We start from the raw sequence: 16,620 nt of genomic DNA on the forward strand, positions 1-16,620 counted from the left end.
TTTTTCTGTAGCACAGCTGCTGTGCCTCATGTGTGGTCTCACTGAATTGAATGAGAATGCTGTGCTGTTTTTAACTAAAAGTTAAATAAAATACAGCCTGTGTTTCTAGCTGGAGGTGTGGAGTTGGAGAAGTGTGGGTGTTTACCAAGTAGGAAGGCTCTAATTAAAGACACTATCCAGCTGCATTAAGGGAAATGTAGGATCCAGTGTTTTTGGAGCTTTACCCCTTACTAAGGACTAAATGTCAGGATATTTTGAAGTCATCCTCTTTTTTTAAATCTGTAGTACCCTTTTAATGTTTATCTTCAACTTAAAACTTCACCACTTCACATTTCTCTCACTCATTTTAAGTTTTAAGTTCTGTTTCATTTAATGTTGATTGTCTAACAAAAGTACAATTTAGTTGTGCAAGTAAATATATGAACTCAAATGTCATCATAGTAAAAATGACCTTAATAAAGGGTTGAATAAGATCAAAATGAATGTATGGAAGTAAAATATAGAATAAAAAACCTGTAAAAAGATAAATAAAATTATTCCCCCTGTCAATGTTTACAGAGGCCATCTCAGGTTCTAAAGTCAGTGGTCCAACTGCTACCCTCATCGCCGGCAATAGCACAGCCAACCTCAGCTGCCAGGCCACGGCCGGCACCGTGAAGACCATAAGTTGGTTAAAAGACGGCAAAGCCCTGTCTGCTGGCGGCCGCCATGTGTTCGCCACCGACATGAGCTCCATGATGATCAACCTGCTGCAGAAGGAGGACAACGGAGAGTACACGTGCCAGCTCACTAACCCCGTCAACACAGACAAAGCCACGTACAAGATGGTGGTCAACTGTGAGTATTTGTTGTGCTAAGAGACTTGAAGATGTGGGGGTGACGCTGCAGTGTTATCAGGTTTATGGTTTTACATTGTGAGGCGTTTATGGGAGTGTATTTGTTTGCCCTGGCAGGGATTTATTTTTATAGAACATTTATTACCAGAACTCACTCAGACGTCTATAAAATGCCTTAAAAATCAAACAGAAGCAATAAACATGTATGTAATAAGAATTATTAGGTAAACAGACAAATATGATGCAGCACTTGCACCACTTTAGGTATCAAACTGCGAGGTGCCTTCCCAGAGGGCCACAGGAGAGTTAAAGGGGGGTGTGGAGGGAGCGACATAAGGCAAAGATCCTGAGGTGAAAGGGGCAGGTGCATGCAGGTAATAAACCCTCTTTTGTTTCTGTTTGTCCTCTAGACGGTCCTGAAGGAGTGAAGGTGGACGGTCCAGAGGCTGTAGAGATGAATGACATAGTGGAGCTTATTTGTTCTGCTGCCTCTGTACCCCCCGCCAACTTCACCTGGAAGTTTAATGGCACAATGACCGCTATCAAAACGGCCAAGTACAGGATTGACATGGCTCGTTACAAAAACAGCGGAACATACACGTGCGAGGCACACAACGATGTCACTGACAAGACCACCACGCACACTCACACCCTGTCCGTCAAAGGTAAGATCCATGTCTGTAGCCTGGACCCGTATCAGCTGCACATATGTATAAGCAGGACAATATCTTACAGGCCAGTTGCCCCAGACCCAATTAAAGCTCATTATTTAGCATCAAATCAGAGACTTCATTTTACTTCTGTAAACTCAGACTGACTTACAGAAGTAGATTCATTCACAATTCCTAAATCACCTTTGCTGCAATCAATCAGTAGTACAGACTGCAGAGGACTGAGCTGGAGAGCTCTGCCAACAGGTGACAATACTTGTTTGTCTTATGTCATCGCACAGGTAAAAAGAAACCTAACCGGTTCATGACTCAGCAGCAGCGTCCAGTTGTCATTTGTTTATGGCATTAACATAAAGTGTTTATTGCTTCCCACATGCTAGTAAAGTTCCACTCATCCAATAGTTAAGTTCATGACAGGACAACTCTAAAACTAATAACCAAATCCTTGTAACAACGTTCATTCTAATGTGTTATTATGCTAAATTTTCCTTGCATTTAAACATCCAATAGCTGTAAAATTTTGTGGTAACATACTTACTGTAGGCATGTCAACATGATAATGTTAGCAGTCAGGCACAGCTTCAACTGAACTGTTAGAATAAATGTTGGAATTATAAGTTTCTGCAAACCACAGATACATTACATTTGTAATTTTATGTAGTGAATGCGTTGAAACTTTATGTTTCAAAAACACTGTGGTTACAACACTGTTGTGGTGGCACAATTCTGGCTGGAAACGCTGTGAGGTCTCGGAAAAAAACAACTGCTTTTCGTGGCGCTATCCTCGGTGAGCACGTGGCAACGGGTCACTTAAAAAAAAAAAAAAAACAATGTCTGGTGGCTAAAACATAGTTAAAAACCCAGGGATGGCTAGCCATGAAAACAACCGGTTTTGTCGTTTGTTGGTATGGGACAGTGGTCTGTAGCTTGGCAAGTGTCTTAACCCAGGTGCCACACCATCCACTATCCCCTCCACTTCCTAATGACAAAGTCAGGTCACATGGTATATGACCTGACAAAGTCAGGTCATATACCATGTGTCTTTAGAAACATTGATACCTATGAAACATAATAATGTAATGTCTCTGTGGTTTGCAGAAACACACAATGCTGAAATTTTTCTTTGGTGACTGGGCTGCAAGATTAGAGATATCATGAGAGAATACCTCAAAAATGTACTGAATTTGTGTCTGGGCTGTCTTGTAGTTGAGGTTATTGCTAATCTTAACATGCTTAAATGCTAAATATTATATGCGTATTAACATCAAATAGTGGCTATCTTGTATGTTAATATGTTGTCATGCTTACATTAGCAATTTCACATTTTGTTCAGCAAGTTAATCCTCACAAATGAACACCACTTTTATGACTTTTGAAGTGTAAAAGCTAACAAGCTACACCACGGTCACATGACTTCACGTCACCACCACAACCAGGCTGTAAAGCGGCGTTTAGCGTGATGAAGTTCTGTAGTGGCATGTAGCTCCTTGTTAGAAGCCGCCTTTTTTGATGATGTATTTTATGTTGTAGAACAAAACATAAAAGTCTTCTAGGCTTTTGTTAACCACAGACCGTATTTCAGACATCTTACCGAAAACCCACTGACTTTGAGACAAGGGAACTGGGAGTGCTAACTCATTTCTGGGTTTTAGGACTCATCCCTGCAGCACTTTGCGGCCATCTTGCAGACGATCAGGTTGCAACACATTTTTTTTTTGCTAGCAAACATTCACTTCTCCAACATTTAGGTCTATGACATGATATCTCTAAAACTAAAAAGGAAATTCCCATCAGGCTTTGCTGTTTGAGATCGCTGCTAATGTTAGCATGCTTAAATGCCAAATGCTACATGCTTGTTAAGATCCAATAGCCTGGAGGATTATTATTTTCAATCCAACGATCCGCAGCAGCAGCATCTCAGTTTTCCTTCTCTTCTTTCCTTGACTAAAGGAAATGGCCACTTTAGAATGAAAATAGAGACAGTACTTACTCACCCTCACGCCAACAAGAAGTCCAGTGTAGTTTTTTAGTCCACAAAACTTGTTCGGGGTATCAGAGGATAACAGCCAGCCAGATTTTTCCATACACTTGAAGTGCACGGAATCCACATTTTGAAAATGTAATAAAACAATGTAATAATGTAATAAAACAAGTGCCCTGAAGCCGCGGCATGCAAAATTGACTTGAAAAGACATAATTTACTCCACTTTTATAGCATCATTTCTCACCGTGGTCAGTTGGTGCTGTGTTTACATGGCAACTTGCGTGAGACTCGAGAACTAGCACCACCACTAGCCATCAGCTAGTCTCGCGCAAGTTGCCAGAGTTGCGAGTAGCGGAGTTTTATTACATTTTCAAAATGTGGGTTCCGTGCACTTCAAGTGTATGAAAAAAAATCCTGTATCCTCCGATACCCCGAACGAGTTTTGTGGATTAAAAACTACACTGGACTTCTTGTCGGCATGAGGGTGAGTAAGTACTGTCTCTATTTTCATTCCAAATTTGCCATTTCCTTTAACTCATGTTGGAAAGTGGCTCTTCATTTCTGTTGAATCGTTAAAGTGATGCATACAGCATGTGATGTGGGTGTGTACAGTATCAGCATTTGGTAATACTTCCACAGAGGTTATTCACCAAACTGCCACTCACATTCAGATTGAGTCATATATTGTCATTTCTGTGGTTTCTGTTTTGAAACATGAAGTTGCCCTCAAACATTGCAGCAATTTGCACACCACATAAACAGTAACTACTCATAATAATACAATATAATGCTGTTTTTGTTGATTTATAGAGGTGTCAGGGCATGCCACTATGATTCTCCCAGATGGATCATGATTTTGAATTTAAAGTGAATTTGCATTAGAGTATTCCCTTTTAACAGAATATAATAAAGTTTGTTGTTTTTATAGAGGAAGGAGCGTTGGATGAAGGTCTCTCAGACGGAGCCATTGCTGGGATTGTCATCGCCATTCTCGTTGCTCTTGGTGCTGCCATTGCCTTAATCGTGTACTGCAGACAGAAAGTACCGTAAGTACTCTGCTTTTTTAAGTCTTGATCTGGAGCTGTGACTGGGTGACAGGTGTTGATCTGGTGAATCAGAACACGATGACAATGAGAGCTGTGGTATCGCTGTGGAGTTCTCACAGCAGTTTGGTTTGGTGTGCAGGTGAACCTCCTGACTGGGGTTGTAGGTTGGAGAAATTTGATAGACTTTCACAATACGAGCATGTTTGTTAAATTGTCCGTTTTGGGGAGTTTCTAAATGCCAGGTGCTTCCTGGGACCTTTACACATCATAGACAGATATGTGTTATCTCAGAAAGTTTGAAGATGTTTGTATTTTTCTTTTGCTAAAAAAACTAATAGAAGCCACTTAAGTTGTGCTCTGGTCTTCCTGTTTTTTTTATTTTTTACATGTACATAATTTATTAAGGTGTGGTTTCTCTCTTGTGAAAAATGGGTATAATATTTACTTCAGTGACTATGGGACGAAGGCAATCTGTACTCAAGTTCACTTCTCCCATTGGAATGAATAGACTCAGGACTGTCACGAGTCTCCTAAAGGGGTGGGGCAGTGGTAAAACCCATGTGACACAGATACAGGAAATGAATCTAAAGTGGGCCTTTGTGGTTTAGTGGCAGTCTCTGGCAATAGTTGAACCTGTTATTCTAAATCCAGGGGCATTAATGTGCTGGTATAACAACCTCCACTTTTCTGAGAAAGCTTGCCACCAGATTTTGGCCACTGACATGTGGTGATCAGACCTAACCCACAGTTCGTGTTTCAGTTCATTGCAAAGGTTTTAGATGGTGTTGAGTTCAGGCCTTTGTGCAGACGAGTCATGTTCTCCCACACCAAACTGGTGGACATAACATTGGAAGAACACTACTCTATAAAATAGCAGTAAAAACAGAGATACCCTGAATTGGGAAAATAGACCCATAAGTGTCCGCATAATTTTGACCAAGGAAAGAAAGGAGGGTTATGAGTGTGCTCATATTTGTCATACTTTTTGTCACTAAAAAATGCACGACATTTTCCTACAGTTCATTACACGGAAAAGGTTTTTCATTAGTTTCTTTGCTGCTGTTTTCTCCATGATTTCATGCACCATTGTAAAAATGTCTGTCAGTACAGAACAGATATGTGTGTGTGTTATCTGACCTCCTTTATTTAAGTGTGTATGTGTGTGTGTGTGTGTGTGTGTGTGTGTGTGTGTGTGGCATATCTGTTGTTTTCTGTGTGTCTGTCTGTATGTATTCATGTCAGCTACTTAATGACCTTCTAGGAAATTCTCTTCATTCCTCTCAGGCTTTGGCATCTTGCAACATGTCAGACTAATGTATTCACACAGTTACACACATGCATGCGGATACATGCACACACTCTGAGAGGCCGCCACGCCCTTCAGCACTATATACAAACAGTAACTGTCACATAAGCACCATAATTCCCAACATATTCACCTTTTAGAAATGCTTTTTGTTGGGTTGAAAACGTCTCTAAACACTAAACATTGCTTCAGGGATATGTCAACAGCAGCTCCAGTGCTTTTGCAAACCTTTTGCTGAAAGTGTTTTAAACTTTTAGAAGTGACTTCACAAAACATACATCATTCAAATGAACAAGGAAAGGGAAGCATGAGCTGTAAGTCTCAGTGGCAAACCAGCTTCCTCAAAAACAGTTGATGGGAAAAGCTCAGAGAGACACTGCCAAAATCTCCTTGTTAGTCATCTATCAGGTTTTTGGTGTTTGGAGGTTTTCTCTCTTAATAACTCTAAACAGGTGAGCATGGTGAGATCATTTCAACGAATTTCTGTTGATAAATTCACTTTTTAGAATAACTTTGTACAGTGTAGTTCCATTTTACTTGATTCAAGTGTGGTGATTTGCTTTAAAGGAATACTTCACCCCCCAAATAAGTATTTGCATATGAGTTACTCACCTTGTATTAAGTTGAATTTGTAAATAAAACTTTGTATTTCTTGCATGCCTCCATGGCAAATAAAGAATCCAAAAAACTGCAAATATTCTTGATGAATTGAAGTCATAGGGGGCCGCGTTTAACAACAGCAAATCTTTATGAAACCTGTTCACAAACTCTTACATAACTTGTGCAGTATAATCTAAGTCTCATTTATCCAGTCCTATGCTCATTGCTTCCCAATCACATACATTTTTGCCAAAACCTTAGTATTCAAAACACCGCATAACTGCACAGGTGCTACTCGTGCAAAAGATTTTATTGAAAATGCACGTGTTTGGGAAGTACCGAGACTTTTCTGCATGAGTTGTGTGAGAGTTTGTAAACGGATGTCTTGACATTTCACGTTCCCCTGTGACTTCAATTCATTAGAAATGTTTTGGATTCTTAGTTCACTGTGGAGGCATGCCAAGTTTTCTTCCTGAATTCAATGTAACACGGGGTGAGTAACTGGGTAAAGTCCTCTTGTAAGGCCTTAAGGCTCATTTATACTCCCTTTAGGTACAAAAATAGATTTGTCCTTTTCAAACATTGTAAACATCACTGCCGTCATACTTCCATGTGTCCTTTATATTGGCATAGATACAGTCAATAGATGGCACCAGAGTGCAAAATCAAAAGTTTCACACTACAACAAACAAGGTGACGATAGTTATTGTATACAATCCAACAGGTAGACAGAGAATTCCCTTCACTATGCACCGATTCGTTTCGTTTCGCCATTATTTAAATTTCTTTGTCGTCTCCTATGGTCCTATCTTGCTTGACCTATGTGACACTGCCTCCACAATCTCTAGTGGTACTGCTCCATTTCATCTGTATCCACAAGCTTTCAGAAAATGTGCACAAATATGGATAAAATAAATGCAGAGTATGGACAAAAGGCTCTGCCCGTCTCCATATCTAACGTTGAGTGTAAATGAGCCCGTTGTATGCTTCAGACAAAGTGCTTATTGGATTGTGTAACAGCATCTGAAACCACCTTTACACCTCATCTATGCTGGCTTAAAAGCTGAGGTTTAAAGGCCACTGTCGACTGTGGAAACAGCAACAACATGAACCTTTCTCATCCAAAAAAAAGGTGGAGATTTTTTTGCCATGTTGACTTGTAGACATGACACATTGTATTCAAACTGCAGTTGGACTGAAGTCACAAATGACAAAAGACTTCGAATCCCTAAACACTTGATTTGAGACATGACGTTTTGATCTGGCCTTGGCATTGGAAAAACTTACTTCAGATGTGTAAATATTATGCTAATGAAGAAATTAAACTCAACTTGTATTGCCCCAGAAGACTAAAGACAGCCATTGCAGCCACATGAAGCAACAAAGCGTGACGACGGGTTGCAGCAGATTACATCTTTTTACACCTGAATGCCACCTTATTCCCAACAGTGGCAGTGATGCAATCCTCCACCACATCCTGTCAAATTTCAACATAATGTGGAGCACGGCAGGAAGCTGCCATTCCGAAACAGTGAACAAACAGATGAGTCAGTAATGTATGCAGAGACATGCCAGCACATTCCTGACTTTGGCAAAATGAAACCAAAAGTTTGCAGCTTTGACACACACAGTTGTTCAAACCTTGTGTCGACTCAAGTCACAGGAAAAAAATCCAAGGACGTTTACCTTGTCCTTCTCTATCGTCATTGTCTTCTTCCTCTCCTCCTTCTTCTCCGTCACGGTACTGTCACTACTTTATGGCCAACAACTTCTTTTTCCGGCCTGATGAGGTTTAGGGAATGATATCAAGAGAAGCTGATGGTTCACAGTTGAAATTAAATACCACGCCATCTCTTGTTGCCATTGATCTGTCTGTGTGTCTATGTGACTAAAAGGTGCTGTATGCAACATTTAGAGAGTATCTATAGCCCCTTTTATACTGGACAAAAAAACACCCATCTGGCTTTTGTATTTAATGGAAAAGGTTGCAATCAGCAGTAATTCCTTGGACAAACGACTCTGTAGTAGGCACGGGTATGTACTCTAGCTCAAATTGGCTCTGATCATCAGTATGGAAATATGACACCTGGGTGGATGCGCAAATTTTTCATCCCTTTTGCAGGGCAATGGAATGATGCACTGCCACAAATTCCGTCTGTCTTCATCCAAGCAGCACTCAATCGCCATTCAAGTTGTAAAGAATGAAGACTGAATAAGTGAGAGATATTCTTTGGCCTCCATGCTGCTTTCTACTGTTTACTGACCTGTTTTTTCGGCACTTCAGTGATTGAAATATAACATAAAGGCACAGTCATCAGCTGCAGAGCCTGGTACAAGGCTCTTGTCCACTGGTAATGGGACAGGAGCCCATTGCCTATTTTTAGGGTTTTTCCATTTTTTAAAAAAAACCTCTATATATAGTTTTGTGGGAAAAGGGTATATGTATGACTCAGAGCCTATCGGATATATTCTGCACAAGATTCTCAACACTGAGGTGGCTGAGCCAGCAGTTACAGTGTGAACAGTGCTAACAACAGCAACAGTGCTGACAGAGATAATGTTATCCTCTGGGGATACCAGAGGGTGGGCGCTACACTTCTGCAATGACAACATCCCGATAACAGTGCTAACCGCAGTAAGAGTGCAGTGCAGAGTGGCGGTCACTAGATAGCCAGTGGAATATACACACCCGCTATCAAAACAAAGAACAGAGAAGCTCGAAATTGAGCACTCACAGAGGTAGCACAACTTCATTCTCTGCTCAATACGCAATTATTCCACGATATCTTCACATAGCAAACACTGGTTTGCTGCCATATTAATTTTCTGAACGTATACACCGTTTTTAAATTTTGTCCTTTGCCAATGTCCCTGAGGGCCTGTGTGGACCTTCAGCTTGCAGCCTTACACACCAAAAAATGTGTGAACATGTCTGAGACCCAGTGTAGTACAGACAGAACAGCAAACACGTGTCTGTCCGCATCAGCATTTAGTTTGTAGCTTTGCCTTGTGAGTACTGAGCTGTTTGTTTTCTAACATGCGATGTGGCTGCCCAATTGCAGATCACCCCGATACAACACTACTAGAGAAAGTAAAGGAAATCCTGTTTGTGTGCGGTTGTGAGCTTGAGGTTTTGAGTCTTCTCTTAAACCAAACCCACCCTTCCCCCCATCAGACTTCCTCTTTAACAAACTCTGCTGTCAGTCAAGCATGACCCACTGATCACATTATGCTACCGAGGTCATCAGGTGTCAGGTGGAGGTGGTGTTGGGCTGCAGAGCACCTCTCAGAGCCCCGGGGCCGCCTGATAATTGACTCATCTATCCCTCTGTCATTCTATCTTCATCGCTGTTATTGTCAGTGTTAGCAGGTGTCAACACTGATGAGAGGAGGCTTTTGTTCTGCAGTGGGGCTCCATGTTGGTGTTGTTGGTGGAGGTGTAGGTGACTCCCAGACTGATACCTGCAGAGAGGAACATGGAGGGTTTTTGCTTTGGTTTACCAGACAGCGGTGAGTCCACCAAAATATAACAGGATGCCTTGTCTAGTTGATTTTTGTGATCAACCAAGCTTTGTGCAGTTGGAAGTGAAGGAATATGAGAGCAGAAGACAAAATCAAAGAAGTCAGTCAAAGAGATGGAAAGACAAGGAAGGCATGACTTTAAGTATTACCTTCAGCCGTCTCCAGACATTAAGGTGTTGTAAACACACACACAGTCTGTCAAACATCCGGACAGCAGAGAAGCAAAAAGAAAAGCCATCAGGCGTGTCGACAGCAGGATGACTTCAGCAGACAGATATGAGTGTGGAGAACCTGTACTGGCAGTGCAGAATTACAGGTGTAGTTTGTATTATTTCAGTGGTTTAAGGGTAATGTTGGTCCTGGACCCTATTTTCCAGTGTTTTTGTTTTTAAGTAGCCATTTTTACAAAGAGTTCATGCTATAGGGCCACTACAAAGTCCCTTCTTTATGCTGCCTTTGCATGTTTACAAAAAAACAAACGAGAGCAGCATCATGTCACTCTCGTGTGTGTTTTTAGATAGCATGCTGGCATTGCGGAAGCAAAAGAGGCATGATAGGCGGGACATGTAACACAACAGTGTCGGCCTCTAGTGTGACATAAAACATACATGTCTTCAGTGATTATAAATAACAATGGCATAAAATGGCAATGTTATATGTTATATGGCAGCTGATTTCATCCTCCACTCACAGGGTAAGGAGCTCCCAGATCTGATTATTTTCCCAATTTGCGGACATTTAGAGCTGCTGTTCTTCCTCATTAAGTTAGCTGCTAACTGCTAACCGCTACTTTTTAAATCTCTTGCTGTGGACTGCACGCATTGCAAACCATCAAAACGTCAACCCCATCCTGCTCATGGTCCCGTCCTGCCGGCCGTCATGTTTATACGGACACTATTTCGGCACTGTTACTACCTCTTGTAGTGGCTTCAGCGTGAAATCACTCTGTCCCCCTATTGCGCAATCATACCTTATATACTGCATGGCGGGGGGGCATAAGAGTGCGATATTCCTGCCTTGAACAGGTACTGTGAAAAAGGGGCTTGTAAAACAAATTTTTTTGAAATTGGTCCAGTATTGAGTGAGAGCGCTGCAGCTGGCAGCTGTGAAGCAGGCTGCAATTTAAGTACAAGTTTGCACCCATAAGTGTTGCGCCGGAGCACATTAGAGCAACGCTCCGCCCCTCATTGTTCTCACTAGATCAAGGGACTTTTCAGACCCTCGTAATGACTTAATTTCGAAAAAAAAAGTAACAAGCGACAAATTTAGGACTTATTCAAACCATCAGGAAAAAAAAGCGAGAAATAAATGTATAATTCATTAACTCTGAGTAATTGCTGTCCACGGCTCCTCTGGCAACAGCTCTGAGTCTCTCCCCCTCTCCTGCGCAGGCACTCCTGGAGTGTGGGCACTGTGGGAGTTCAGTCATTGTGAGTTTACATCGATGCTCTCGCTCTCTGGATTAGGAGCATAAGAAAGCTCTCTTTGCATTGAAATGTTTTGTTGAGGATTTTTCTATTGAATCTAGTACAGCAGAGTTGTAAAATACTTCCAAATAAATGCTCAGTAAAGTTACCAGTAAGCAAATGAGCAATCATCTGGCAATCTTTTGTGACTTTTGGAGCTAGTGCCAGCTACTTTCATTGGAAAAGAGTTGGCAACACTGCTGCTGCTCTGATTAAAATTCATATACGTGTTTTAAGCGCTTGGAGATACAGTCATCGCTAAAGCGTATGTCATGCAAGAGAGCAAATGAAAACAAATGGAATGACCAAAATTGTCATATTGACATATATGGTGTGTTGATTGATTCACAACGTTAACTCATGCACTGAGTAACATGCAAGACAACATTCCAACTTAAAAGCTGCCAGGAGCTACCGGGGGTAATGCTCGGCTGGCACAGTGAATTAAATGATCTTTTCTCAGTCTAAAGCTGCCAAGTAGAAGATGAAAAGGCAGCAGAACATCCTTTTGGTTTTGGAACAGCTAAAGGTAAAAGTTTATGATGTAACGTTAGTTAAACAAAACTTAATCAAGGCTCACATCCACCTTGGGCTAGCTAACAGGTTGAGTTCTACAAATGCTAGCTAGCTAACTAGCATTAACCAGAGATTGCACGGTGGGGCAGCTACATCCCTTCATTAAGCCGCCTTTGCTTTTTTACACAGAACCAAACAACGCTGGCGTCATGCCATCCCAGTGTGTGATTTTACACAGCATGCTGGCATCCTGGAAGCAAGAGAGGTGTAATGAGTATGCCGTTAAACACAACATTGGCCCCTAGTTTGTCATCTAAATACACATCTGCAATGCTTTATAAACAATAACAACAGTATAACATGGCAATTACAATCTTTTACAGTCTCTGTTATATGGTGGCTGATGTTGCTCTCTGTTTGGAGGGTAAGGAGTTGCCGGACTTCGTTATTTCCTTAAGTTTTAGGACATTTTCGGCTGTTGTGTTTTTCTTTTTCTTAGCCGCTAACTGCTACTGCTGCTTACTAAATCTCCCGTCAGTGGGTTGCACACATAGATGCCATCAAAGCGTCACTCCTGTCCCAACCATGGTCCCGTCCCATTCACCACTGTTTCTACCTCCGCTGCCGGCCTAAAGGCGAGACGTCTTTGTCCTCCCCCCATTTGACTACTATACCTTTTATAAAGAAGGGCGCGGTGGAATAAATGTGCGACACTCTGCGTCTGATATTAATGGGAATGCACTTGCAGTTAGATTCTCAACATGATGAAATTATTTATAATGTCTGTCTAACATTTGATCATGTGGTCACTCATAGTTAGAGCAGTACAATGAATTGAAATATTATTGAAATTGCAATATGGCCAACTGCAATATTAAAATCAAAGGAGATGCCTTAAATGTGTCATAACATACCACTGTAGATAAAGCTTTGTGTGGCTACAGAGATGCTCCGGCCTACAAATCATATTCTAGATGTGCTTGTTAGGTGCAACCCAGCAAAAATCATATCATCATAATTTTTTTTATTTTTTTTTATTTTCAGTGAAAATAAAATGCAAAAAAATCACAACAAATATTGCAATTGCAAATGTTATGTTTGTATATCTTACTTATGCATGTAAACTTGTCACTGTAGGAACAGTGGTTATATAGCCTTCAAGAGCCCTACAGAGAAATACAACATTATGTTTTCCTACAACAACTCAGCTTGTGCTACTTCAGTGCAAAACTTGTCCTTGAGTGAGGCTTAGACAAAATTAAACAGAATGTATCAGCAAAAGGTAAATATATATATATATGTCTATATATATATATATATATATATATATATGTATATATACATATTTATCAGACACTTATAATAATCTGTCAGTGGCAAATACAAGCACTTGTGGTGGACTTGAATTGACAGTGCATAATAATAGTGGTGGTTACATCGCACCCTGTGTTGCGGATGTTACTGCAGTGCTCGCACTTGTACTCGACCAGTTTAAAAAAAAAAAAAAAAAAAAAAAAATGTGGGAAAATAGGGTCCAGGTTTTCCTTTAATTCAGCAAACATGCTGCCACTTAAGGGGCTAAATCTAAACTATGTGCGGGCTTCTAGCAACAGGTTTTCATTCAAAAACAAGGCTTTCAGAGAAAAATTACCTCACTGCACAACAATGTTCTTGTCCTGAAGGTCTAGAACTAAAACCGGTTCTCTTCAGGATACAATAGTACACACACACACACACACCTGTTATATGGGGGCATGGGAGAGGGATACAGAAATCTAAATAAAGATCCTGTCCTCTGATAAACAGGAGCCCGTATGAACTTTAAATGAAAAAGAAAAGGAATTAGACGAATCAGCAATGGCTGCAGGTGCAGACAAAGTATCATGTCGTACAACACACTGAAACATCCTGCCCTGAACATGTTGATCCATGTTTGAGAAAACCTTGTGCAATTCATGACAGGAGAGAGGATTAAACTGATAAAATCAGTAAACAGTCAGGACAGGTATAAACATAGAGGCTTGTATTTACAGTGAGATGTGGGAGGACGCTTGAAGAGCAGCTCCATCGTGTGTATTTACAAGAACTGATGCATCTGATGATGAATATGGATTCATTTAAGGATGTATCTACATTAGCATCTTAATGTCTGCAGTTCAGCTTCAAAATTAGGTTAAATTGCTTGAGTCCCCCCCCCCCCCACACACACACGCACACACACACACACCCTCTCATTGAACGTGGCCTTGTCACCCCGGATTAGGTCTGTCTGTGTGAGTTTCGGTATTTTAAAAAACACAGTCTGACTGCATTCCTTTACACTCTGCTGTCAGTCACAGCCAGGATGACTCCGCCTCCTTCTCAGTGATAGGCGTGTGTGTGTGTGTGTGTGTGTGTGTGTGTGTATGTGTTAAGGTGGCAGGAAGTATGTATAGCAGCTTCTTTTTAATGGTGTTATAATGAACTTGATTTTGGATTATTATGTAATTCCCTGTGGTGACAGGTGTTTTCACTATAAAGGAACCTGCACAGTAAGAGATTAGTCATTTTTATTTGAGCCGGTGCTTTTTCAGAGTCCAGATTTATATATGTTTATGTCACAAAATGATCTCTGGTTGTTTAAACAGTCCCACCAGTGGGACCATTTAGTATTTGTTCTGGAGATTTTTGATCATATTACATGATCTTCATGCAGAAGCAGAAGTAGTTTACATTTTGGGACTTTGAGGACTTTTTGTCCATGTGCGTGTTTTCTCAATTGCTACTTCCAGTGGTCAGGAATGAACTTTGAATGCAGCCCAGACACCAGAAGAAAATGTTGGGATTGTATGCTTCTGCAAACCATGGCTATGCTTCATTTACGCATTTCATGCGCATGATATCAGTGTTTCTAAAGTGACAAAGTATATGTCAAGGGGGAGAAGATGGTGGATGGCGTGACTTCTTGGCAAGAGGCCTGTCAAGCTGCAGACCACTGTTTAAGACCAACAAATAACAAAACTGGTTGTTTTTTACCAAGTCATTGCTATGTTTCCTTTTCCTGGAGCTCATGTGCAGTGGAGTGGCTGCTCTTTACTGATGCAGTTAACGTTTTAAAATAAAAAGGCAGTGGACAGTTTATTATTCAACAGTAAGTAAAATGCACCACCCACCAATCGCCAACACATTCTCGCTCCGACCTTGTCACATACGTCCAGATACGACATGAAAGGTACCCTGGTTGACATTCTGGGATGCGTGTTTACTGGCAGCCAACCAACCAACTGCCGCAGAAGAAGACAAAGAAGATTGACAAAGTTCAGTGACATTAGCACTTAGCGTTAGCATGGGTGTGTTAGTCTAATTTGACAGAGTGGTTTAAGGACATTGTTGCAATATATTACTGGTATAAAGGCCAATGTCACAGAGCGCCAGCATAAATAGCCTGGATACAATCCAACTGGCACTGCCTGTTTTTTTGGGGAGTTTTTCCTTATCTGCTGCAAGGGTCTGAAGGACAGAGGGATGTTGTATGCTGTAAAGCCCTGTGAGGCAAATTGTGATTTGTGATATTGAGCTTTATAAATAAAAGTGATCGATTGAAAAGCTGGGGTATGGAAGTATTTTGGCTTCTATGAAGTTGAATGAAAAAAGGACCTGGACAAGAGCCACAGTATACACAGGTAGGCTACATTAATCTGTTAATGTAATTATGGATCACTACAAACACAGTCTGCTGTTATTTTAAAGTAGCAAGTAGTCACACAGTGAAAATAATAATAATAATATAGAAACCAAAAATGTTAATGTATCGAGATGCATCTATAATCATTTTTATCATTGAATCATAGCCCTCGAAATTGTAATCAAATCGTGAGGTGCCTAGAGATTCCTACTACTATACCCTTTTTCCATTGGCACTCTTGGCTGTGCAGAGTAAAGTCATGCTGCACTGATTTTTGTTTCCATTATTGGTTCAGATGCACCGTGCTAAGAGATGGACCCTCTCAGGAGTAGATCCAAAAGCCGGGCAGCTGACCCTCAAGCGGGTAGCAGTGATGTCTTGCCGACCGCAGCCAACCCCCGATGACCCCCTTTCTACCCCCTGAACAAGCCTGTGTTGCTAGACTTTACTCCCCTCTGTCTGCAGAAGACTGGAGAGAAAAGCTTTTTTTAAAGGTCTCTCTGTAGCCCTTTTTAGATAGGAGTTGTGCAAATATGCAGGAAAGCCCAATCAGTCTTTTTTCAGCATTGGCAGTATAAAAACAAAATCGGGGAGTGCAGCAAAATGCTGCCTACCTACTTTGTTTATACAGAATGTGCCTTTTTCGGGGCAATGGGGGGCGTGAGCAAGTAACAAAACGTGTAGCTCAGCGTGTGACGTAAACAGTGATGTGGGAGGGAAGCCGTTGCTGGTCAGTCCTTCGGCGATTCTCTCATAAGTTGGCCCATTCTTCATCGTTCCTGTCATCTGACGGTTAATGGCCTCTTTGTTTGTGAGGGCAAGGAAGGCGTGCAATTTTTTGTCTCCTCAGTTGCTCATCTTTACAGTGTCTGTCAGGTTTGCGTTTCCCTCTTGCTACTAGCTGCTCGCTAATTCCTGCTATCAGCTGTTTCCTGTTTATCCACCGCCAGTGGGTCGCACGTACGTCAATCAACAGCTCCTCCCACAAGTCTTTAACAGCCCCTCCCGT

At 41.2% G+C, this 16,620-nt stretch overlaps 1 protein-coding gene across 1 annotated transcript in view; it reads left to right on the top strand.

Moving 5' to 3' along the window:
* The window catches only part of LOC117263978 (cell adhesion molecule CEACAM20), a 44,992-nt gene that overhangs the window by 15,448 nt on the left and 12,924 nt on the right, over window positions 1–16,620 (top strand). The window contains exons 6-8 of the mRNA XM_033637726.2: window positions 559–837; window positions 1,247–1,501; window positions 4,420–4,537. Coding sequence (XP_033493617.1) covers window positions 559–837; window positions 1,247–1,501; window positions 4,420–4,537 — 652 coding nt within the window. The remainder of the gene's footprint in view (window positions 1–558; window positions 838–1,246; window positions 1,502–4,419; window positions 4,538–16,620) is intronic.

The sequence above is a fragment of the Epinephelus lanceolatus genome, chromosome 16 (assembly GCF_041903045.1).
Source record: "Epinephelus lanceolatus isolate andai-2023 chromosome 16, ASM4190304v1, whole genome shotgun sequence".
In the NCBI taxonomy this organism is placed as follows: Eukaryota; Metazoa; Chordata; class Actinopteri; order Perciformes; family Serranidae; genus Epinephelus; species Epinephelus lanceolatus.